This window comes from Nuphar pumila, chromosome 1 (assembly GCF_984573655.1).
Source record: "Nuphar pumila chromosome 1, dmNupPumi1.hap1.1, whole genome shotgun sequence".
In the NCBI taxonomy this organism is placed as follows: Eukaryota; Viridiplantae; Streptophyta; class Magnoliopsida; order Nymphaeales; family Nymphaeaceae; genus Nuphar; species Nuphar pumila.
This window is the reverse complement of record NC_143249.1, coordinates 32340600-32367210: the sequence shown is the minus strand read 5'-3', so window position 1 is coordinate 32367210 and position 26611 is coordinate 32340600. Positions and strand designations below refer to the sequence as shown.

Below are 26611 nucleotides of genomic sequence, written 5' to 3'. Positions count from 1 at the left end.
TGAAAATGGAATATTTGACTTCTGTTGGATGTCATAATTTGATGCAATTTAAGCTGCCAAATGGTAGATCTGACTTTGGAGGTTTTATCATGTCTGATACACCACAAGATTTGATTTTTGTGTCACGAAATGAAATGGAATCTGAGACACAAGAAATACAAAAGAATAAATACAATTTTATCAAACATAAATGAAATCCAAATGCACTCTCATAATGCATTTGGCTAGATACAATAAATGATACATAGTCATGTGAAAAAAACATGACATAAAAATTAAATATTTTATTTATGAGAAATATTCACACAAATATACAAGTCAACCTCACTTCAACACACACACACACACACACTATATATATATATATACATCCATCCTCTCTCACCTATACAACAAAAGGATGAGCAATATATAGAGGAAGACATAACGGCTAGTTTGTCAAACTAGCCGTTACAAACCCCAATGGCTAGTTGGTCATTCAAAAAACAACCAAAAAAGAAAAGAAAAACAAAAAGTAAAATATTTAGTCTTTTAATAATGACAAAAAACCTAAAGTATACCATAAGTATACTTACTAATCTAATAGGTATACCTATCCAAAAATACATAAAAGGCATGCCTAAAGTATACCATTAATATAACTCAAATTAAATGTACAAGAATACACATCAAAAGAAAGAAATAAAATACCTAAAGTACACTTAAGTGTACTTTTGGTATATACAAAACATACAACATAACGAAATGCTACATATATCTTAACACCTCCCTCAAACTTACGGTGGATCATTGAGGGTTTGCCAAAACGAGATTAAAATGAGTCTTCAGTTGTCTTCATAAATGATCTCCAAGACGAGAACTTTAAGCTTTAAGACTTTTTTAAAGAAAAGAACTTCAATCATCATTAGAGTTCCAAGCACTCTAATCTTCAAATCTCTATAGAGCTTTAACTCAAACCACGACTTTGAGTTCCTGCATTAAGAATGCAACAACTACAATAAAGGGATTATAACAATATATATAGTATTTAAAAACAAAATAAATAGTAATAATATTAGCTATATATACATATGGAGAGAGGATGGTCAAGCATACCAAAAACACACGAAAATGCAATACATAGAAAATGCAACAATCACTTTAAAATACAATCATTTAAACAATTCACGAGAAAAAAAACTAGTTAGAGATATTTGATAAACATTTACAATAATCATTGAAACCCGAGTTGATAGCAATAATTTAAATTATGAATATCAAAGAAAAAGACAGTAAAAAACTTAATCCAAAATATTTCAAAAATAATTAAGAGATACGATAATCTATCAAACGAGAACCATGAAATATTAACTTAACTTTGAAACCATTTCACAAAAACCCAATAAGTCAAATATCCATATTCACAACATCAACGTATCCCCAAAGATGATAGTAATAAAATATCAAATTCCTAGAGACCAAAATAATTATATATCAAAATAGACTATCAAGAGGCAATCATGCTCAAACAATATTTCAATAGCTTAGGTAGACATATCATACGAAGATATAAATCATCAATAATTCTAAATAACTAAATCAAATTGTCAATAAGTAACAATCATATAAGATCAAGACTACGATGTCTCAAAGAAATGGAAAAGCTCAAGAGATCACAATAATATAAATTTCAATGACAATAACATTATCAATATGAAATATTCAATATATATTAATCTATGCAAACAAAGCATATTACAATGCATAATGCATGGTAATGAAATCTTCAAAAATTAACTATTGGCCATAAGAGGGCAAAAGGGCAGTGAAAAAAATTATAAAATACATGAAAAGATTTTAGAAATCTCACATACAAGAATTTTTAACATCATCAGAAGAGACAAGACTTTTGCAAATCCCAACAATAGTTTGATCACTACAAGCAATCACTCCATTGACCTCCAATTCATCAACTTCAAAATCCAAGTGTATCAGGACATAGGGCAACAAATAAAAAACCAGTGTTATCAATAACCATACCAGTGACAATGCACCAACATTACTGGCTATCTAAACTAACAATAATCACCAGATACAACCACGAGAGGTACACACAGTCACCTTACAATAGTTGTAAAACTGTAAATAACACAATCAGCTACAACAGGTGCACATAACTCACCACACACATGGTTGTAAAACTGACAAACAAGATCCCTTGTCCAAAGGAGTCACTCATATAAGAGGAAAGAGTAAAAAAATAAGAGAAGAAAAAATAATGTAATAAACTCAAACTAATGTCAACAAAAATAAGCAAGAAGATTTGAAAATAATATTCAAATCAAGGCAAGAGAAATAAATTTTGCAATATTATGATATTTAATCCATAGGGACCAACATGGTCACAAGCAAATAATAGTTTAGCCATCACAGATAAAGATCAATACGAGCATCCAACATAATAACAACAAGAGCCAAATAAGCAAATGAGATACAAAACACTCACAAAACAGAGATCAAACAATTGTTACTCGGAACCAAACGTAGTGCCAACACTAAACTCATAAACCAGCAATCTAAATTGACAAAACAACGAGGTGTACATAACTCACCCCCAACAAACACACATATTTTAGCTCCACAACACCGAGGTGCAAACAACAGACCTCAAAAAGGCCAAAAGAAAGAAATGATTCATCGAAGAAAATATCGTGATAGACTAAACCAAAGCCAACAGAAAGCAACAAGAAAACTTCAAAAATCACTTTCCAAAAAGAGGTTTGAAAAACAAAAAATTTCAAATCAAATCCAACAAGGAGAGTTTGAATCCTCAAAATGAATTAAGGTGCAATCATGTGCATAACAAGAATACAAGATACAAGCATATCACTCAAATCCTCATGAGGCTTACATATAATACGTGCATAGTTCTCATAAATATGTAACAAAATTTCAAAAGGCATAAAACCTTGCTACGAAGGTAACGAAAGACAATTAAAAGGGAAAAAAATCATGAGACCACTAAGGCAAAAGCCACCAAGAGCAAAAGAGCACATACTTAAAATATTAATTTTATTAATTCTCACAAATACACAAACTATGTCTGAAGAAAGACATAATATCCGAAGAACACATGAATCATAATATGATCCTATAGATCTATTGCATGTTAAGTCTATTGCATGTTAAGAAACAAGCAAATGTGCCTAATACTCAATACAAGATCATGTATTACAAATCTAACTATGGAAAGAGTATGATTTTTCACAAGAAAACATGTCATGCATGAAGAAAATATATTAAAATCTCATGAAATCACTAAGTATTATAAAGTTCCCACACATGAAAATATCTTCATGCATATACAAAAATCTCATAACATCATACATTCTCAAATAAGGCTACTAAAGACCTCACACCAAAGATAATTTAAGCCTATGCATACATATAAATTCCACAAGTTTCTAACTCATGCTCACAAAGAACTAGCCTCAAGCTATTCAACAAAAGATCACAACCCTCAAAACAACAAAAGTCATACACAAAGAAGACATGCTTTGACACATATAACTACGAGGTACTCGAATAAAGCATCTAAGTGTCACAAAACCAATAAGAAAATTTGCTCAAGAATACTAGATCACACACGTGTACATCAAATTAAGAGAGTTTAAAAACATAAGAATCAAACTATATCTTATAGGAGTACATGCATGCATAAATATCATTTCACAAAATCAAATAAATATTATAAATCATATCAAATTATTTAATAAAATTTTACATCAGCACAAATATGAATGCAATTAAATCCATCAAAAGGACAAAACTTAAATAAGTTTAAAAAATATATATATTTTTTGAAATAACCAGTGTTGTGAAAAGCGATGAGGCGTAGCGAGGCACTCCACCAAAAACTGAGGCGAGGCGTAAGTTTTGAGGCGTAAAGCGTAAGCCTCAATTTTTTTTTGAAAACTTAAAAAAAACTATAAAAAAATATCTAAAAATACAAATAAATAAAAAATACTTTATGTGTGAGATTAACATGTAAAAGTAACTAAGAAACTGATTATATAACTGAAAAACTAATTATATAACTGAAAAATATAATGTCCTAATGTATATCTAAAAACTAATTATATAACTGAAAAATCTTCTTCTTCTTCAATAAATAAAAAAATGCTTTATTTATGAGATCTGAAAAACTAATTATGTAACTGAAAAATATAATGTCCTAACGTATATCTGAAAACTAAAAGTAACTAAGAATCTCCTCCTCAATAGCTCACAATTCATGAAGTCAAGGGTGGTTAATAGTATAAAACATCATATTGGAGTTAGCTTTAGCACATGAAAATAGTAAATGAACATACTGAAAACTATCATTATTTCTTTTCATAGCTATCTCTGCTGTTATGCTTGTTCTAGCTCTATATGAACTTTCATACTCGGCCTTCCAATGTTTTGCAATACTATAAAGCATATGCTATACTAATGTACCTTTGCATATCCTTATATAATTCTCCCTCGTTTTGTGAGAGCTTTTTATTCATAATTGTTGGTGTTTCCACATGCTTGCATTTATATGATGACATAGACCCAGGGAATGGGAGATTTATATGCTTAATGATAACTCTAAATAGGTGAGCGGACAATCCTAAAAACATAATTTCTCCCATTTGCAATTGTTTAGCCTTGAGGTTGAGGCATCTAGTTGTTCACCTAAGTCACACGGACTCGGCTATAAGGTCGACACACTTGCGTTGACACGCCTCGACACGGGTGCAGCTTCGGACATGGGGCGGACACGGTCAACCAAGTGTCAGACTTGGTCAACGCACCGGGGCTGAGTCCATCCACATTTTGGACTCGGTCAACTTTGATCGAGTCTATTTTTGTCCATTTTTAGGGCAAAAGATGTATAAAAACTAAAAAAATTGATCTTTTTATATATTTAAAATATATATAGCCGTGTCTCCTAATGGGCACAACTTTGACCGAGTTTTATTATTGTTATATATATATATTTTTAAAAATATATATACATATATATAGCCGTGTCCCCCTAATGGGCACAACTTTGACCTGTGTCGCACCCGTACCTGCACCCATGTGACATAGTTGTTCACTAGATGATGCTTTTGTCTCCTTGTTGGGGAAGATTTAGGGCCTTCACTGCTCTTGTATGTGTTCAATAACTTGTTTTAACCTTAAACACTTGTTTTCTTTGACTTTCAAAGAGTCATTTTGAATACAGATACTTATATTGGAACTACGAGCTGGCTGAAATGAAATTGTAATACCTGTGATTTTTTATCAGATAAATGAACTTAAAATTTATGTCCTTAAGCTATTACAAGGATATTTTATTGTTTTAATTGTTTATTCGTACTTGGATCTCGGATATCCTATTTGGATCTTCAATGTTGGATTCTTAGTATCCTGTTCGGATCTTCAATATTTTATTCGAATCTTAGATAACGGATCACGAACATTTTAATTGGATAACCAATAAGGGATTTTAGGCAAAAGGATCAGATCTCTGATATTGGATCCTCAATATCATGGTCATATTGGATACTGGATGCAGGAAGAATTCAGTGGATCCGCGAAGTTTAAATTAAATGTTAATAAGAAAATTTCTATATCGGACCTATAACACCTGATGGAGATTCGTAATAGTCTAAGCGACGTTGATCCACAATATTGCATTTGGATCCTGGACATCGGAGATTTAAATATGGTAATGATCCAATTAGAATTTTTATGTTTGGATCCATATTAGTGGTCTAGATCCTTGTATGGTAATTCAGATCCATAGTGTGAAGAAAATTTCGGATCCTTAGATCCGTATTTCTTAAGAGGGTTTTATGAGTACGATGGATCTTGGACCCGTAATAAATGGTTGAGATCCATGATAGTGTATTTGGGTCCAAAGAAATCTAGTTAGGGTTATATTTAAAAATTTAAATGATGTAATAACCTTAAAATTTTTGTTTCTTGAATTTATTTTAAAATAATACATAATTTTCTGAGGTTGGGGCTGAAATTCATGTTTCGGATCCAAGATCCATATCAACTAAGGTCCATCTCTCTCTCTCTCTATATATATATATATTAGAAAAAGGAATAATAATAATAGCAATATAATAATAAGTATATAAAATTTTATTAAATGAATCCACAGTTGGATCCTGTGGATCCAAACCGCAGGGAACCGTAGATCCACCTCGCGGTTGGATCTCGGGTCTCAGACCCAGGGTCGCGCCCCGTGTAAAGAGATAAGTAATAATAATAATAAAAAAAACACATATCGGGGCTGCCCAATCAAATGGGCATTAGGGTTCTAAGAGAACCCTAACGCAGCCTGATAATGGAGAAGGTTGGGGGGAGGGGGAATGCGTAGCCGCCGGGTGGGGGGGGGGAGGTAACCGATTCCCTTCCTTTCTGGGAGGCCACCCCCTATAAAAAGGGCCTCTCCCGAACCTCTTCCTCTCACTCTCGTTATCTCTCTCTTCCTCTCTCATTTTCGCGATCTCCCTCTCGATCCGTGCTCGACAAAATCGACGCCGGCGAAACCTTCCTCTCGCAGCATCAACCACCATCACGCCGGAAAAGGTAGGTCTTACTGCTATTTTTACTTGTTTTGGGTATTGAGTGTGTTCGAGTAGTCGATGTGGGTTTGCCGAAAATCCCAGACCTTCGATTTAGGGATTTCGGATTTCGGTTAGTAAGGTTTCTTACGGTTTTGCAGGGTACCTTGTGTCAAGCTTGCAGTATGCAATCTGTCCAACTTTTCCTTTTTTTTTTTTGAGTGCTCTGGGATTTGGGTGTTTGTTGCTTATGTTGTTTACTTGGAAGTAGGGTGGGAAAGTCAGCTGAACTGGCCCATCTTGGACACAACCATATTCTTCAGGTTGAGTCTGGGTATCCAAAATATAGACCCAATTAAGTTTTGCGTTGGTATTGGACGTAGCAGTTCTATTCTATTTAAAAAATAAACTGACCTTGACGAGGGCTGTGGTAATGCAGCTACTTAATGTGTCAATTCTGAAAACTGTAAAAAGTATGTATGTTAGGGTTAACTTGTGAAATAGTTGGCAATAATGATGTTTGAAAAAAAAAAGTCTTGGGAGAGCTAATCCTACCTAGCAGAGCCTCTAGGGCTTCAGTTACAACCAATTTGAATGATGATTAGTCTTAATGATATTGGTGTTAACATGACTTGTAATATGGTGGTTAACTTTCATTTAATTTCCTTTAGAATTATAGCAGTGTTTAAGGGTGTCTTTGGCCAGTTGTTCTGTTCTGTTAACCCTGGTGGTCATACACTGAAGTCAGGAATCTTTTTACTGCTTTCAAAATGTTTTGCTATTATTTGAGGTTCAGTAGAAACTTTTGTCTTCTATTTATTAATCTGGTTAGCAATTGATATTTTATCCAATTTGATGGTAGGAAGTAGAACGTTGATAACAATAGTTACTTGCTTTGAAATTCATCGAATTTTGTGTCCAATCTTTATTTGTATCCATATTGTACTGCTGCAGTATGCACTCAGTTGGTATGTATTTTGCTGCACACATTACTGTGCACCCACGAAAATATGTATACGTTTTCTGTTGTGACCTTAGTGACGAATGAACTCCGCCTTTGATATGTTCTGCATAGATAATTAAATATGTGCTTCCCATTGTTGTTATGACTATACATGTACCCACATCCTGCGCATGGGAGCCGAACCCTTTCTCAGGAAGCTGATCCCTAGTGCATTATGTCATATCTGGAAGACCAGAGAGTCAACCCTGGCATAACATGAGTCAGTCCTTGGTTGCCCGTGTTTGGGCACTATGCTTATAGCTGAAATCGGGTGATATTATACATCAGTGAAAAACTATGTTAAGATCTTTATTGCCATTAAGAATTGTGATTCACTATGAAAATTGCATATGAGCATTCTACTCGTAGTTGGAAATGTGGGATGCTATCTAATTGTGAAACACTGTGTTTTAATCTTTATTGATAGTATGAATTGTAACCTGATATAGAATCTCGGTTCTGCGTATGTGCTATGCACCGACCGTTATATTTGCATGATCTGTGTTGGAAAACCTGTATTATTTGTTAATTTAAATGATTTTGTATTCGAGGTATTGACTAGGGTTCATGCCTGTATACATCGCCTATTAGTGATCATTTTTTTGTTATTATTATTTCTGTATTAGGTGAAAAAGCAATGTGCTGATCATGCCTAAATGTTGTAAATGACTTGTGTTTTCTTTCATCAGATTAATTAATGATAGATGCATGCTTAAATCCAGTACATATTCTTGTAGATTTCATGAGCTGACCCCGTGTATATATTCTTATGAAATACACGGTTTAGACCGGTGTATATTCCTTTGGATTTCACGATTTAGTCTGTATGTATCTTTTGAATTTCATGATGTAGTTCTGGGCACAATCTTTGGAATTTCACGAATTGGTCCTGTGCATAATCTTGGAGATTTCATGATCTGATCCTGTGTAACTTTCTTTAAGTTTTATATGAACTATTGAGGTGAAGCATGATTAGGTCCCGTGCATTTTCTTTTGAGTTTATGGGCAATCAATGGCTGATGCATGCTTGAGTTTCGTGTATGCCTTCTCTCCTCTTGTATCTGATTAGTCGAGTTGTTCTCGTATGAAATGTAGTGGGAATCACAGTAGTTCATATGTAAATTGATCTCATTGGTGGCATAGAGGGCAAATTATTGGTGGTAACACATGAGACATCACAACGGTGGTTTGAATCAGAGTTACCGGAAGCGCCCCTATAGTAGGGGAAGCACATTTCCCTGATATGCGCTTCGGAAGCGCGAAACATTGCACTTCCGAAATGTGTGGGGAAGCGTCCCCTTTTTTGGGAAGCACACTTCCCTTTTATGGGAAGCGCGCTTCCCCCAAGCTTCCCCCTTTTTATTTTTTATTTTTTATTTTTTCGCTTCCCTCTCGCTTCCTAGGTCGCTTCCGAGACGGTTCATGACTCGCTTCTAAGTAGTCCCACGCTTCCCGCTTCCTAAATTTTTGAAAGTGCCTCGCTTCCCGCTTCCTCGACTGACAACCATGGTTTGAATTGCCAAGCTAAGGTGAGAGGGTCCACAGTGGTCACAAGTTAATAACTGGAATACATATATATTGAAGTATAATTCTTTCGCCTGACTGGTTTAAAGGTACCAGGGTTTGTGTGCTTGACTGGTTTAAAGGCACCGAAGCACTCTGAGTGGGTGTTTGGAAAATCTTGCTTAATGGGCAATATGGGTCGAGTACCTGATGTGGGTACTTGGGTTGATAAGCTTGCACTCAATGTCAATAACATTGATAAGAAAATTAAATGTTCATTTTTGTGAGCCTGACTGGTTTAAAGGTACCAGAGCTTGTGCTCGATGGTTTAAAGGTACCAAAGCGTCTGAGTGGGTCTGTGCAATCAAATAGAACAACATTGGGTTGTATACCCTTGTGAGATCATAAAGGGTGAGGATCTTCTACTATGGTAATAAATTTTGGGGAAAACACTCCTTTACATTGGGAAATTTAAATAAATAAAAAGATCAACCAACTCAGTTTTTTGGCTTACCTTGGAGAGCGTAGGTGGTACAAAACTTTGGGGACATGTGTTTATTGTTTCGAGCGATAATGACTCGTTGGTCCTCAGTCTTCGGAGTTGGGGGGACCCGGACTACTAATGTGTCCTAGGTGATAGCTCTTTGTTCTTCTGCAAAAGTTAGGGATGCATCCTATTTTGGTTTTGGGTCTTTGGGAGATTCTCTCGATCACTGGCCGCTCCTTTCGGATTTATAGTTTCAGTTAGAATGTTTGGGTTAATAAAACACCAATGAATAATGAACCCCCGAATGTTCTCTTCTGAAATGTTTGTCTTGGCCCGCGTGTACCAGCTGTATAATTAAAGATAAACATTTGAATTAGATCATCTTAGGTGTCACATCTGAGTAGGTAGTAACAAATTTACAATCTTATACATGTACATTTAATTGTAACAGGTGAACATTTAATTTCAGCTTGCAATGAAATTTGTGTCTCTGAGATATTTAAATTTTGCTAATGATGTTACCTGCTAGTTAGCTTCTTATAAATTATTGACTGTCATAGCGTAGATCTTTACTTTTTCTTTGTATATGTTGAAAATCACACACGACACCCACATCACATACTTGACACATGAGATACCTGCAAGAAAAATTACAGTATTTCCTATTTAGATAGTTGTAGTCTAATTCCAATCAATTTACCATTTTTCAGGTGAAAGATAGAATGTCATGAGCTGCGGCAGGATGGGGCATTGATCGAGATATTGGTTTATTGTTCCCGGGATAGTTTGGGTTCATTTTTATGTCATTAAGACTTTGATGTTATTATTCATTGATAGTGAAATGCAATAAACGTTTTGGCTTGCTCTCCACTGTCATGTTCTGGAATGCTTAACCTCATAGTATTAATTGTTTCCGCTATTATAAAAAAAAAATTCTCTAAAAATTTGGGTTAAATTTTGGGGCGTTACAGAAATAAGATGATCTTTGATGGTAGTATTAGTTAGCTTTTTAGGTGAACCATCAACAAATGAGTTTGCAGTATTTGACTTTACCTTTATGACGGCTGGCAATTGTACATTTGTACTTGTATTGAATAGCAGAAGTTACTATATATGTATGCTTATTTTTCATGTTTTATTTCCAGGTGGCAGTTGCTCGTAGTTTCTGCAAAAGCATAGATATCTATGACCAGGATATTCACCTTCAGAGTTTACATACGTAAGTCAGTTTGTTATATTGAAATGTATCCAAGCCAAGATCTCAATTTTATGTTTGATGTGCTCGTTAGATTACCTGCATTATTGTTTATGAACTTTGTTAGTGGTTCATATCTTGAAAAGTTTGCTTATATGATAAGATGTGACTTGATTTTATGAATCATTGTTGTATTAGTTTCTCAGACCTTATTGAAATTATTACCTATTTTCTGAGCTATGACTAAAATGATAGTTTTTTGTGTTTTTTTAATAAGTGATTCAAATATGAGATTTTTTTGCAGCTTGTGGTATCCTGCTTCTATATGCTTTATGCGAAGTTCGATAATTGGAGATGGTGGCTCTTCTACATTAGCTCTTGCTGAAGGCTGCCAGGTGCTGTTCTAGGAAAAAAATGTGCTTTGGAAATATTTTAGATAACTTGCCAGAGGTGATAAATGGTTTTCCCCTCTTCAAAATATTCCTATGTTTGTATATGGTTATCATGAAACTCTTGTTCAGCCATATTTTCAAAAAAATGACAGTATTTTGTTGATCAATAGAAAATGAGATACTGCATATAGAGGTAGCAATCTAAGTTCCTAGTTTGGCTTCTCCAAAAATGCCATTGAATTGTTAGTAACTTGGAGTCCTCACTGAAGAGGTTTCCTATTTACCTTTGTACTGCAACACCCTCAATGTTCAACATGTGTATGAACTTGTTGCTGATTTTAATCTTAAAAGTGCAATTGTTTCTTTCCTAACATGCCAATTTGTTGCAGCTCTCAATATGGGATCTGAGAGTAAAGCATAACGGTGGTTGCATACAACGAATTTCTGGCAGCCTAGGAAGTCCTTTTTATGCTGTTTGCAGTTCTGCAGGTGGTGCAATTGCAGTTGGTGGTGCTGATCGTTCTGTGACCATCTATGACTGTCGCAGGTTGACAATAAATCAAACTGGGAAATATGATTTGATTATGATATTTTTAGATATTGCTGATATGCTTGATAGTGTTGTGTTTTACATGTTTATTAGATATTATCAAAGTTGCCCTGGTTCTTGCTATTTGCACTATGAGCTTTAAGGGTACATTAAGCTTTCATAATGGAAATTCTTATCGGGATTAAAAGTTAAAATTCTTGTCATTTTTGCAAAGACATAGGCTTGGGTTTATTTGCTAAACATATCTTGTAAATAAGGGTTTAATGCTGATTAGACAAAAACTAAATGTAATATAACCATGTGAATCATTGGTAGCTTGGACTGGATGAAAGGCACTAGTAGGTTTTGTAATAAAATCAAGCGGAAAGCAAACCACAATGTGCACAAGCACAAGTACAATTCCTACAAGGGACAATACAAATGCCAAAGGCAATATAAAACCACATAAGTTCATACAATGGCTACAAAGAGCTTAAAAGTGCATAAGCACAAGTTCACAAAGGGACAAAACACTAGCCAATCAATGTCAAATACACAAGATTACAAGAGGCATCGATGTGCATAAACAAAAGAACACAAAAGTAAAAAATAATAATCATTTTATTGAGGTAGAGTGCTTAGGAAAGCATTAGAAACAATTAGAGTGGAGAAGCCCCAATTTATACACAAGAGAGAGGCCTTGGGAAGCTCCCAAGAGACGGTGGGACCTCCCAACGGCTATAAATTTAGCCGATGGGAGCATCCCAACGGCTCTATGGTCATTTGACATTGTGCCCTTACATAATATGAAAAAGACACAGAAAGAAAAATAAAAATAAATACAGAAAAATAATAAAAACTGTCCCTATTACAATTGGTAAAATTACCAAAATGCCCTGGTGGGCCAAAACAAGAAATATTAATAATATATATATATATATATATATCTACTCTAAAATTACGTGATTATTAGTTTTTCAGCATTCAAACTGTATTTACGTGTTACAAGTTGTTCTTTTGGCCTTCTTGAAATGCTATCATTTTGCATTTGACTTTTTGAGCATTATGTGCAGATGGTCGACACTTTCAAGATGGGTCAGTTGTTCAAAGTATGAGGTGAATTGACATCCTACATCTACCCTTGTCTTTCAAAGTGCTTGATTAGTTATCTTCTCAAAATAGCAAGTCTCTTGCTGCTGGATTAGTATGTCATCTCTGACTTTGCCACTATGTTACGAATATATATTTGAGACAGTGGTCAACATGATCTCTCTTATCAATGCCCCTAGTTGTTGCCTATTGTTTAGCACGATGTCTGGTGCACCCTCTATTAATGTTATTGTCTGTTAAGATAAATGTATCTTTCTGTTGTATTTGCCAAGGTATACTTATCGGTACTTCTTTTGCATTTGTAATTCTTTGTATTCCTTTTGTATTTTAGGTATATCCTTGGTATACCTATTAGGTATTTAGTCTTTAGATTGAGTATACTTGTAGGGGTAAAATAGGATTTTTTTTTGCTTTTTTATTTTTAGTCATTATTTAATGACTATTATTAGTTTTTTGGTATTTTGTTTTTATTTTCTTTTCGTCAAACTGTTTTGACCATCTAACCGTTAGGACTATGCCTAACAGCTAGTTAGAGGAGGTCCAACTTGCTGTTGGACCTCCCTCCAACTAGCTGTTAGGCTAGCCCTCTCTTTTTCTCCTTCTCACTGTCTTATATAAAGCGTGTGTGCGTGTGTTTATATAAGAGATGATGGATGTAGGTAAAGTGTGTGTGCATGAGTGTTGTAGTGAGGTGTTCTTGTATATTTTTTGTATATTTTCATTAATAATTTTTGTCTTGTTTTTCTTCATGGCTATGCATGGCTTATTGTATTTATTCAAATACATTTTAATAATGCATTTGAATTTCATTTATGTTGTCATTTTCAACGTTTCTTGTGCCTCTCTTTCTGTGCCAATTCATGATTCTTCATATTTTGCCTCTATGGGTCTTGAGATTCTTTGGTTCGAGTTCGTGCTTCATAATCGATGTATGGTTTGAATTCAAGGGAGATCTTGGTGTGTATCTTAAATCTTTATATGTCAAAGCATGTATTCTTTGTGTATGACTTCAAATTCATGTTTTTTTTGTTTTGTTTTGAGGGTTGTGATCTTTTGTCGAGGCTATGTGAGCATGACTTAGAATCATGTGGAATTTGTATGGATACGTATTGTATACTCTTAAATTATCTTTTGTATGTGAAGTCTTTAGTAGCCTTATTTGATAATATATAATGTTATGAGAATTTTGCATATGCATGAGGATATTCTTATGCGTGAGCACTGAAAGGAAATGAAGTCCACAAATGGATCTTCAAATGATGCTCACAACCAATCTTACAAAAGAACCACGAAGGTTCACAAATAGCATACACTCACAAGAACCACTAGGGTTCATACACCAAACTCAAAAAGAATGCAAAGCAAATGGGAATAAAAAAGACTTTGATTCAAGTGGGAGAAACCCACATTCAAGAATTACAAAATAAGAAGGGAGAATCCCCTATTTATAATACAAGAGAATGAGAGGGAAGAGGGAGTCGTTGGGCTCCCAACGGCTTTATTGAGCGTCGTTGGGAGTCCAACGGCTCACTCTTCTTTGTGCTTTTTGACTTCAAAAGCACTTCAAAGGCTATAAAAGGTCTCAAAAGAAACCAAAAAAGGTAACTATCATAACCCTAACTAGACTATGTAACTAAACTAAAAAAAATTACATATGGGGATGTATTACATATGACATAAGCTATGAGATTACAAATGAGATTACAAATGATAGTTTTCTTTTAACACCCCCCCTGAAACTTACGGTTGAATAACCGAAAGTTTGTCCAAGAGAAAGTGAAATCGAGGAGCCGCGAGAGGTTTGGTAAAGAAATCTGCCAGTTGATATTCTGAGGAGACGTATGAAAGATCAATGGTGCCGTGTAAGAATTCCTCTCGTATGTAGTGACAATCCATCTCGATATGTTTAGTTCGTTCATGGAATGTTCGGTTGCTGGCAATGTAAATAAAACTTTTGTTGTCACAGCACAACCGTGATGCTCCTGTACACATAACTCCTATGTCTTGAAGAAATCGTCTTAGCCAAACTACTTCCATGGTGGTTGTAGCCATGACTCTGGACTCGACTTATGTTAATGAAAGAGAGACCTTTTGTTGCTTCTTGCACCTCCATGAAATCAAATATTCACCTATAACCCCACAAAAATCAATAGTTGAATATTGATCATTAGGATCACCTCCCCAATCTGCATCAATATAAGCAGTTAATTCTAACGAGGAAGAAACAAATAAAAAAACTCCTCTAAAGAGAAAAGTTTTAATGTATCTAATAAAGCGTAAAACAACTCCTATATGAACAGTAGTAGACGCATGCTGAAATTGACTTGCGATGTGGACAATATGCGCAATGTCGGGTCCGGTAATAAAGAGATAAGACAACGCCCCAACAAGTTGTCTGTAAGGTTTAGGATTTTTCAGTGGCTCTCCCTCATCAATCTTCATTTTGATGTTCACCACTTCAGGAGTGTCAACCTGTTTTTCATCAGAGATACCAGACCTGTCAATAATATCAAGGGCAAATTTAGACTGAGTTAACAAATAACCTCTAGAGGAATAAGCAACTTCTATAGCAAGGAAAATTTTTAAGAATCCCAAATCACTCATTTCAAAATGTGTTTTGAGATTTTTTTCGATATTATTAACTCCCTGTTTATCTTTTCCTGTGATGATCATGTCGTCCACGTAAAGGAGAAGAATAATAATACCTGCATCAAAATTATTAACAAACAAAGTTATGTCAGTAAGACAAGATTGAAAATCAAAATCATGCATAACTTGACTGAATTTGTCATACCACGCCTTTAGTGCTTGCTTAAGGCCATACAAAGCTTTATGTAAACGAAGAGCTTTCCCTTGAGAGATCTCAATGCCAGGAGGTGGTTCCATATATACTTCCTCACCTAGGCTTCCATTGAGAAAATCATTCTTTACATCCATCTAGTATATGTCATTTCTTTACAAAGGCAAGAGCAATTAAGATCCTAAATGTGGTCATTCTGGCGATTGGTGCGAAGGTTTCTTCATAATCTATTCCATATTCTTGAGAATAGCCTTTGACAACTAGTCAGACTTTAAACCTCTCAAGAGTACCATCACTCTTGGTCTTAACTTTGTATACCCATCGGCATCCTATGAGCTTTTTACCTGGCAAAATATCATGAATAGACCACGTATTTGCCTTTTCTAATGCATTTAACTTTGTTGTCATAGCTTCGACCCATTCAGGGTGTTCTTTTGTTGTATCATAATTAGAAGGTTCTGTGTAGGAGTGTATTAAAGCGATGTAAGCTTGATGTTTTGGTGGGAAAGACTCATAGGATACAATTTTTTTGGGAACCTTTGACACCCTAGATGATCTCCTGGTTACTATTTGATCTTGTACTTTAGTATATTTTTTTATAGCACAAGGTTGTTCAGAGTTGCCCCGTTTGGAGTATTGAATACTGTAATGAAATATGCGGAAAAGCAAAGAGTGCACTAGGCACTTACAACATCCACTAATGAACAAACAACAAGGGCTAATACCCAAACCCACAAGAGACAACACAACATAAAAATATAAATGTCTCTTATTGAAAGAGAGCGAGCTCTCAAGAGTGAGAAATACAAGAGGGGTTCACCCCTATTTATATACAAGAGAAGGAGAGGGGAAGGGCCAAGAGTCCTTAAAAGGAGAGCCACATAGGGGGCTCCCCATGTAGTCGTTGGGAGCCCCCAACGGTCACAAATGTGACCGTTGGGGGCCCCATCGACTACATGGTGGGGCCCCTTTTGTGTGAGCAAAAAAACAAAAAACAAAAAATATGATTTACAAAAAATAAAGAGAAAAATAAAATAAGAAAAACAAGTACCCCTATCGGGTACTTGTGAAATGACAAAAATACCCCTATCGGGTATTATATAAATATATATATATATATATATATATATATATATATATATATATATATGAATTACATTTATTTTAACACCCTCCCTCAAGCTTTACGGGGATATAACCGAAAGCTTGTTAAGAAGAAACAAAAACCGAGGAGCCGCAAGAGCCTTAGTGAAGAAGTCCGCCAACTGGTACTCTGATGTAACGTAAGGTAGTGCTATAGTTCTTCTTAGGTATTCATCACGAACGTAATGGCAGTCCATCTCAATATGCTTAGTACGCTCATGGAAGGTGTGATTGCTTGCAATATAGATTGCGCTTTTGTTGTCGCAACACATCTTCGAAGGAGTAAAGATGAAAATGCCCATATCATTAAGGAGGCTTCTTAGCCACACAAGTTCCATGGTTGTAGTGGCCATAGCACGATATTTTGCTTCCGTCGAGGACAAGGATACTTTGTGTTGTTTCTTGCATCTCCACGAAATCATAGAGTCACCTAAGAAAACACAAAATCCGGCAGTTGAGACTCGGTCATTGGGATTTCCCCCCCAATCTGCATCAGTATAAGCAATTAAATTAAGTGACGAGGCAAAAGAAAGAAAAACTCCCTTAGTTATGGTATTTTTGATATATCTGACAATCCTTAAGACTGCACTCATGTGCACGGTTGTAGGTGCATGTTGAAATTGACTGACAGAGTGGACGGCATGAGCAATGTCTGGCCGTGTGATGGATAAGTAGGTTAGAGACCCAACAAGTTGTCGGTAGGGAGTAGGATCCTCGAGAGGTGTTTCATCTTCCAACCTTAATTTTGCATTGATGACTTCTGGGGTTTCTGTCTTCTTATCATCGGAGATACCAGATTTGGAACAGATGTCAGCAGCAAGTTTCATTTGAGAGAGAATGTACCCTCGAGGAGAGTACGCCACTTCAATTCCTAAAAAATATCTCAAGAAACCAAGGTTAGACATATCAAAATTTTCTTTCAAAACCTTTTTAATATCATTAATGCCTTGCTCATCACTTCCTGTGATGATCATATCATCAACATAAAGTAGTAAAATAACTACTGAAGACCCTGTACTTTTCACAAACAAAGCAGTGTCAGTATAACATGAACGAAAATTCAAACTTGTCATTACATTACTAAATCTATCATGCCAAGCCTTTGGGGCTTGTTTTAAACCATATAATGGCTTTTTAAGTTTGAGAATCTTATTTTTACCAATACATACTCCAGGTGGGGGATCCATGTAAACTTCTTCATTTAATTCGTCATTTAGAAATGCATTCTTAACATCGAGTTGATAGATAGGCCATTTTTTCACTGACGCAATAGCAATAAGAGTCCTAACACTAGTCATTCTAGCAACAGGTGCGAAGGTTTCTTCGTAATCTATTCCATATTCCTGAGCATATCCTTTAGCTACTAACCGTGCTTTATAATGTTCTAATGAACCATCGCTCTTGGTTTTAATTTTGAAGACCCATCTACATCCTATTGATTTCTTTCCAGTGGGTAACGAAGTTATTTCCCAAGTTTTTGCTTTTTCAAGGGCACTAAGCTCTAAGTTCATGGCTTCAACCCATTGGGGAATATCTTTGGCCTCGTTATAGTGTGAGGGTTCATGAAATGAATGCAACGCAATTAGACATGCTCTATATCTTGGAGTTAGGGACTCATAGGAAACAAACCTATTAGGAGGATTGGAGATCCGACTGGATCTCCTTAAAGAGGTTTCTTCTATGTTGGATCCTTGAGAGTATTTTTCTAAGGCGCTCATCTGAGATTGTTGACCACGCCTAACATATGTTTGGATTGGTTTATTATTTTCATCTATAACATTATCAAGAGGAATTTCCTCTAGGTCATTCAAAGACACATTAGAGATTTCCTCTTCTTGAGGAGTCTCATCTTCTTGAGATAGAAGATCAAATAAAAAAGTATATTCACTTTCGTCAATATCTTTAGTTTTCACAAAACCATTTTCATTTTCCAAAAATGTTATAGCTTTGGATACATAGAGTTTGTTATTTTTCAATTCAAAACATCTAAAACCCTTTTGATTTTCTCCATAACCTAAGAAAACACATTCAATAGCTTTAGGAGATAATTTGTCCCGTTTATGAGTAAGGACAAAACATTTACATCCAAAGACTCTTAATCTATTGAAGTCGGGTGTTCTTTCAAATAGTTTTTCGTATGGGGATGTATTTTGTAAGGATGAAGATATCATTCTATTTATTAAGTAAGTTGAGGTTAAGGCCGCTTCGGCCCAAAAATTCTTTGGAATATCTTTGAAAATAAGGAGTGTCCTAGTGGTTTCCATGATGTGTCTATGCTTTCTTTCGGCCAAGCCGTTTTGTTGGGGAGTCCTAGGACACGATCTTTGATGACAAATTCCATTTACTTCTAAATAGTTTTGAAATTCATTTGATAAATATTCTCCACCCGAATCGGATCTAAGAGTAGAGATATTACTTGAAAATTGATTTTTAACTATCATATGAAATTTTTTGAAAAAGTCAAAGACTTCGGATTTTAAATTGAGGAAGTAGATCCATACATACCTAGTGTAGTCATCGATGAAAGTGACGTAATAAGAGTACCCTCCTTTAGACATGACGGGAGAAGGACCCCAAACATCCAAATGGACTAACTCAAAAGGTCTTTTGGACACAAAGGTTCGGTTTGGAAAAGGAGTAGATTTCATTTTACCAAAAATACAATTCTTGCAAACAAAATGTTTCTCATTACAAAATTTCTTTCCAAATGGAAAGGAGTACATTTTTGAGAAACTTGGATGTCCAAGTCTTTGATGCCAAATATCAATATTTTTATCTTGGACATGGTTACAAAAAGAGTTAGTGGGGAGTTTCAAGTTGCTCATGTAATAGAGATCTCCCCTCCTATGGCCTTGCCCAATCAGCTTCCCGGACCGGAGATCCTGTATAGAGCAATCCTTAGTTGAGAAGGAGATTTTACATCCATGATCACATATTTGAGCAACAGAGAGGAAATTTAAATTAAGTTGAGGTACAACTCTCACGTTTGGCACAAAGAAATCTTTTGAAAAGTTTAAGGTTCCAAAACTTTTTACTTGTAAAGATGTACCATCGACAGTTGAAACATAGGAGTTTTTATAATTATTACATAAATCGGAAAGCTCATTTTCAAGAGGGGTCATATGAAAGGAAGCTCCAGAGTCAAGGATCCAAGACGACATACCTGGAGGAGAGGAGGAAGCTACGGCGGCACCCGAAGTTGATGGAATCTTGAGTAGAGTTTGTAGTGCTTCCGATAGTTGAGCAAGAGAAAAATAGTCCTTTCCTTTGATTGCTTCCTCTTTCTTTTGAGTAGCTTCTTCAACGGAAGCAACCTTATTTTTCGGTGCTTCATTCAACTTAGGGCAATTAGGTCTTATATGACCCGGTTCTTGACAATGATGGCAAATGGCTTTTCTATAATTGCCATTATAGTTATTTTGTCTTCCAAAATGTGGAGGTTTGTAAGTTTTCATGTGGTTGCCGGGTTTTGATACGGCCAAGACATCATCTCCTCCTTTAATCATGCCAAGACGGGTTTCTTCTTGGCATATTTCGGCTATGGCATCTTCCAAGGGAAGAGGCTTTGATCTATGTAAGAGGGAGGATCTGACTTGCTCATATTCGGGCCTAAGCCCATGTAAAAATTGGAAAAAGTGTTCTTTTTCCATTTGTTCTCTCCTTAATTCCACATCTATACTAGAAACCCATTTTGGTTCTAGTAAAGATAGCTCATCCCATAGAGGGCCAAGAGTGCTAAAGTAGTCCCTAACACTCATTTCTCCTTGCTTGATAGTCCGGATTTTTTCTTGAAGAAAGAATTGACGAGCAAGGTCTTTTTGGGTAAACATACCTTTCATGAAGAACCATGCTTCATTTGCCATCCGAAATTTGGCAATGTTGGTGCAAATCTTGAGCTCCACATTGTTCATGAACCAAGCAAGAATCTTGGCATGCTTACTTTCCCAATCTTCTATTTTAGATTGGTGATCTTCAATGGCCTTCATGCGGGCATCTCCTTCAAGAGCTTTCTCTTGATCACCTTCCATCTTAGTTAGTTGAAGTTGCGGTTCCGGAATAGTGCCCATAACGTATCCCCAAAGATTTTTCCCCTTGAGGTTGTTTTCCATGGCGGCGGCCCACATCATGTAGTTGGAGTCATTGAGCTTGAAGGAGAGATCAATCTTTTGTTCTCCTTCCGTAATAATCACTTACAAGAGGATGAAAAGAAGAGAGATATAACAAGAAAAAATATAGCTACACAACTAGCTATATTAAGAAGAAGAGCATACACAAGGCGCCTTGATACCATGTAATGAAATATGCGGAAAAGCAAAGAGTGCACTAGGCACTTACAACATCCATTAATGAACAAACAACAAGGGCTAATACCCAAACCCACAAGAGACAACACAACATAAAAATATAAATGTCTCTTATTGAAAGAGAGAGAGCTCTCAAGAGTGAGAAATACAAGAGGGGTTCACCCCTATTTATACACAAGAGAAGGAGAGGGGAAGGGCCAAGAGGCCTTAAAAGGAGAGCCACATAGGGGGCTCCCCATGTAGTCGTTGGGAGCCCCCAACGGTCACAAATGTGACCGTTGGGGGCCCCATCGACTACATGGTGGGGCCTTTTTTGTGTGAGCAAAAAAACAAAAAATAAAAAATATGATTTACAAAAAATAAAGAGAAAAATAAAATAAGAAAAACAAGTACCCCTATCGGGTACTTGTGAAATGACAAAAATACCCCTATCGGGTATTATATATATATAAATATATATATATATATACATAAATATATATATATATATATATATATATAAATATATATATATACATTTATTTTAACAAATACAACCTTTATTATCATGAGATGATTCAGTACTTACTATGTCATTTTGATCTTCTAGATTAATATCGCCTTCACTGATCTTTGGAGCTAAGTCCAATAGGAAAGAGTACTCATCTATTTCTCTAGAGTTCTTGACTTCAAAAAAACTTTCTTTTTCAAAAAAAGATACATTACTTGACACACATAACTTTCTAGTTTTGAGATCAAAACATCTATAACCTTTTTGATGGTTTCTGTAGCCGAGAAACGCACACGGAATAGCACGAGGAGATAGTGTCATTTTTGTTAGAGAAAACAAAACATTTACACCCAAATACCCTTAATCTTGAATAATCTAGGATTTGTTTGAAAAGTTTTTCAATAGGAGATATATTGTTTAACGAAGATGATGACATTCTATTAATGAGATAGACTGCAGTTAGAGTAACTTCGGCCCAAATTTTTTTGGTACTTTGTGAGTAATGAGTAGAGTTCTTGTTATTTCTATAACATGTCTATGCTTTCATTCTGTTAAACAATTTTGTTGTGGAGTATATGGACATACCTTTGATGTGTAATTCAATGTAAATTCAAATAGTCTTTAAATTCTTTTGATAAGTACTCTCCTCCTGAATCAGTGAGAAAAATGGAAATATCATCTTTAAACTGATTTTTAACTAAGTTGTGAAATATTTGAAAGTGTAAGATGTTAGAAATTATGTGGAAATGAATTACAAGAATGCATAATGCATTCATAAGGTCCAACATTGGACAAACACAACCCCATAATGGGGAATAACACAATGGTCCACTAAGGGACACCACAAGAGGCCTACGAAGAGGCATAAGTTACATAAACTTTATTTAATGAGGGCCTAAAAGGCCATTCCTTACATGGGGGAATACCCCTCTATTTATACACAAAGGAGTGAGAGAAAGAGTGAGAGAGAGAGAACATTGGGAGGCCCAAAAGGGCACTCGTTGGGCCCCCAACGGTCACATTTGTGACCGTTGGGGGTCTAACAACTCCTTTGGTTTGGGACCCCCAATGCAATGCATTAAATGCATTTTACAATAAATGAAAAATAAAAAGGAAAAGGAAAATGTAAAATAAAATACATGTAAAAGATGTAAAAAAGACTAAAATGCCCATAATGGGCAGAACTACAAAAATACCCTTTATCGGGTATGATGAGATAAATATACATATATATGTATATATGATTACCTATGTCACATAGGTGCGGGAGCGGGTGCGGGTGCGGGTGCGGGGATTCGGCACTTCCAAAAAACCCGGGTGCGGGGGTGCGGTAGGGGCAAAAATGTAAAAAAAAAATTATATATATATATATATATATATAATTTTGAAGTTTTAGCAGTTTAACATTTAACAGTAAACATTGTCATAAACTCATAATATGATTCATCATGCATGCAGTATATCAACCTAAATATCAAATTATCAATCAAATAAGTAAAGCAATTACATAAATCGACCTAAATATCAATCAAATAAGTATGCATAAAAGAACTAAATTACATGCCAAAGTATATCCTGATGAAGTAATGGATGCTAATAATTTTCTTCTTCATCATCAAATGCATCATTAGAAGGAATACTGGGCTCAACTAAATCCATGTTTGTTACGTTGAATTCATGTTCTCCCTCGAAGTCACACTCTTCTGGGTTTACATCCCAAAATTTGGATGTTCCTTGTCTGCATTATAAACCCAATTTGAAAATGATAAATACAATACAAGTATATTTAAATGAAAACTAAGAAATAATCAAATAACTAAGAGAGCAAATTAGTACCTGTATTCATCATTGCTTCGCGAAAGTAATCGAAGATTTGAATGAACATATACTAAATCCTCTGCACGCTTGCTGGTGAGTTTATTTCTCTTCATGTTGTGGATTTGAGAATATGTGCTCCAATTTCTTTCACAACAAGATGAACTAGCAGGCTGCGATAACAATCTTAATGCAAGACGTTGCAGAAGAGGTGTTTCCGATCCAAATGTTGACCACCATGTGATAGGATCTATATTATCTTCTTCTCTCGCGAATAATGCCGGTGCATATAATCTCGAAGATGAAAATTTTCCAAACTCTTGTGTGACTTGATGTAGAAGATGTGCTTCTGGAAAAAGTCTTGTCATACACATATTTCTATGTCTTGATAGCTCTGGGTCTAAATTTGGAGGGACACGACCAATACCACCAGCCCGCCACTTATTTGCATAATATTTTGGATTAAGAGAATGTGCCATGCAATGCAAATGAGTGTTGCTCTTATCCCATCTTATGACTAAAATTGAATGAATATGATTAAAAAAATCTGAATCATCCAATGCAGGATTTTTTTCTTCATGCATGAAAACTATAGCTTGTATTTTTTCAATCATATTATCCCACATTTCATAAACTCTGTGAAGCATGGGCTCATCCTTATCAACTTCTCTTAACATTTCCCAAATAGGTTGCGTAAATTGAAGGAAGTATACCACTCTGTCCCAAAACTCATCATCAAGAATGAATTTCTTAATTTCTTGAGCCTTCATATCATCATCAATACGATAGAATGTCCAATTTTCATCAGTCACCATGTTAATCAAAGCATTCTTCACTCTTTTAATCCTCTTCATCATCACAATGATGGACGCAAAACGTGTTTCAGCGACCTTCAACAATTTCAAATCAGAATGCCTATTAAATATAGCATTAGCACGATGGTGGTTAACAACAAAATTCCTAATGCTTTTGACATTTCTTTCTAAATCTTCAATCCATGAACATAAAGCATATGCTTGTGAATTTTCTTCTTCTTTGGGGTTGCATATGCTCTTTAGGGCTAGATTTAAGCTGTGTGCTAAACAGGGAGTCCAAAAAATATGAGGGTACTCACTCTCCAAACTCAACGCTGCACTTTTACAAACCGGAGCATTGTTTGTAATGATTTGTACCACTTTCTGATCACCCACTTCTTTTATCACTTCTATAAACAATCCCTTCAAATACTCGCATTTTTATATTCCCCAGATGCATCAACTGCTTTCAAGAATATTGGGCCACTAAGCGAACAAGCAATGAAATTGATTAATGGACGCCTTTGAATATCTGTCCATCCATCAGACACAATGGAAACTCCATTTTGCTCCCATGAATATTTTTTAATTTCTAGCAACCTCTCCACGTTTGCCCTCTCTTCTGCAAGAAGTGTGGTTCGTATTTTTTCTGAACTTGGAGGCACATAACCACTCAAATTACAATTTGCCAAGGATGTTACTAAATCCTTCCAATAAGGATTTCTAGCCGCATTAAATGGGAGTGAACTAGAATAAAAGTACCTCCCAACTTTTCTATCCAATTCTTCTCTTCCATATGTATTGAATGCTGCTTGTATCGTTCCTCTACCTCCTAGATTGACTTTTCTTTTTTTTTCAGCATCTTCTTGGTGGCTTGCAAATGGCACACGGAGTGCAGAAGAATCGGCCATTGCCTTTCTCTTCTCATATTCTTCTTGTATTTTCTTGTATTGCCTTCGCATTGCCTCATCAACTTTTCTGCAAGCTGAAATGCCATGTCCTGGTATCTTCAACAAATGAGCCTTCACTCTTGTGTAAGACCCAACAAAATCTTTTTCGCAGAGCTTGCATCGAAATCTTTTGTTTCCACCACCTCCTTCTCCAGTTTTTGCAAGTTTATCTACATGTACCCATAGTGGCCCCACATCATCAATCCCACTGCAACTATCAGCAAAACTAGCAGCAGAACTCACATGTTGGGATGAGGATGACGCAAGTCCTTTCCCTTTATCCGTCATTTTTATCCTGAAAACACAAAAAAAAATACATTACAATTTTCAAATCAATTCGAAAATACAGAGAGAAGGGGGGGGGGGCTCAGCCCCTCCCCTGCCAACCCAACAAGAGGGCGAGAGCGAGGGGGGCTCGGCCCCTCCCCTGTCGACCCAAAAAAAAACTGATGGGGGAGGGGCTCGACCCCTCCCCTGTCGACCCCCCAAAAAAAAAAGATGGGGGAGGGGCTCGGCCCCTCCCCTGTCGACCCCGAAAAAAAAAACAGATGGGGGAGGGGCTCGGCCCCTCCCCTGTCGACCCAAAAACAAAAAAAAAACTGATGGGGGAGGGGCTCGGCCCCTCCCCTGTCGACCCCCAAAAAAAAAAAGATGGGGGAGGGGCTCGGCCCCTCCCCTGTCGACCCAAAAAAAAAAACTGATGGGGGAGGGGCTCGACCCCTCCCCTGTCGACACAAAAAAAAAAAAGATGGGGGAGGGGCTCGGCCCCTCCCCTGTCTACCCAAAAAAAAAAAAGATGGGGGAGGGGCTCGGCCCGTCCCCTGTCGACCCAAAAAAAAAAAACTGATGGGGGAGGGGCTCGGCCCCTCCCCTGTCGACCCCAAAAAAAAAACTGATGGGGGAGGGGCTCGGCCCCTCCCCTGTCGACCCCCCCCAAAAAAAAGATGGGGGAGGGGCTCGGCCCCTCCCCTGTCGACCCCAAAAAAAAAAGATGGGTTAGGGGCTCGGCCCCTCCCCTGTCGACCCAAAAAAAAGAGGTAGATGGGGGAGGGGCTCGGCCCCTCCTGTGCCGAAAAATGAGGGAGCAGGGGAGGCTCAGCCCCTCCCCTGCCGACCCAACAAGAGACCGAGAGAGGGGGGGGGGGGGGGTGCTCGGCCCCTCCCCAGCCGACCCAAGAAGACGAGAGACATACCTGCGAGCCGAGAGGAGGAGCCGAGAGGAGGAGTCTGGGAGGCGGAGCTGGGGGCGGCGACGTTGGGGGCGGCGGAGCTGGGGCGACGATGGGAGAGCTCGAGCTCAGGGGGAGAGAGAGGAGAGATTAGGGCAAATTTTTTTTTTGCCCTAATCCTCCTCCTTTTCATCGGGGGGGGGGGGAATTCGCCCAAAAATTTGGACAAAAATGACCCTGGGTGCGTTGACCGCACCCGGTGCCGCACCTGCACGCGATCCCGCGTCGCGTCGACGCGGGTGCGGCACCTGTTTTGCCGAGTCCCTGTGACATAGATGATTACATATATTTTAAT

General features: G+C 36.7%; 1 protein-coding gene across 2 annotated transcripts in view; it reads left to right on the top strand.

The window, feature by feature from the left end:
• The window catches only part of LOC149848598 (uncharacterized), a 45863-nt gene that overhangs the window by 5698 nt on the left and 13554 nt on the right, over positions 1-26611 (top strand). For both annotated transcript variants that reach the window (XM_089996370.1, XM_089996378.1), the window contains 4 exons: positions 10711-10784; positions 11065-11155; positions 11542-11699; positions 12755-12797. In XM_089996370.1, coding sequence (XP_089852496.1) covers positions 10711-10784; positions 11065-11155; positions 11542-11699; positions 12755-12797 — 366 coding nt within the window. The remainder of the gene's footprint in view (positions 1-10710; positions 10785-11064; positions 11156-11541; positions 11700-12754; positions 12798-26611) is intronic.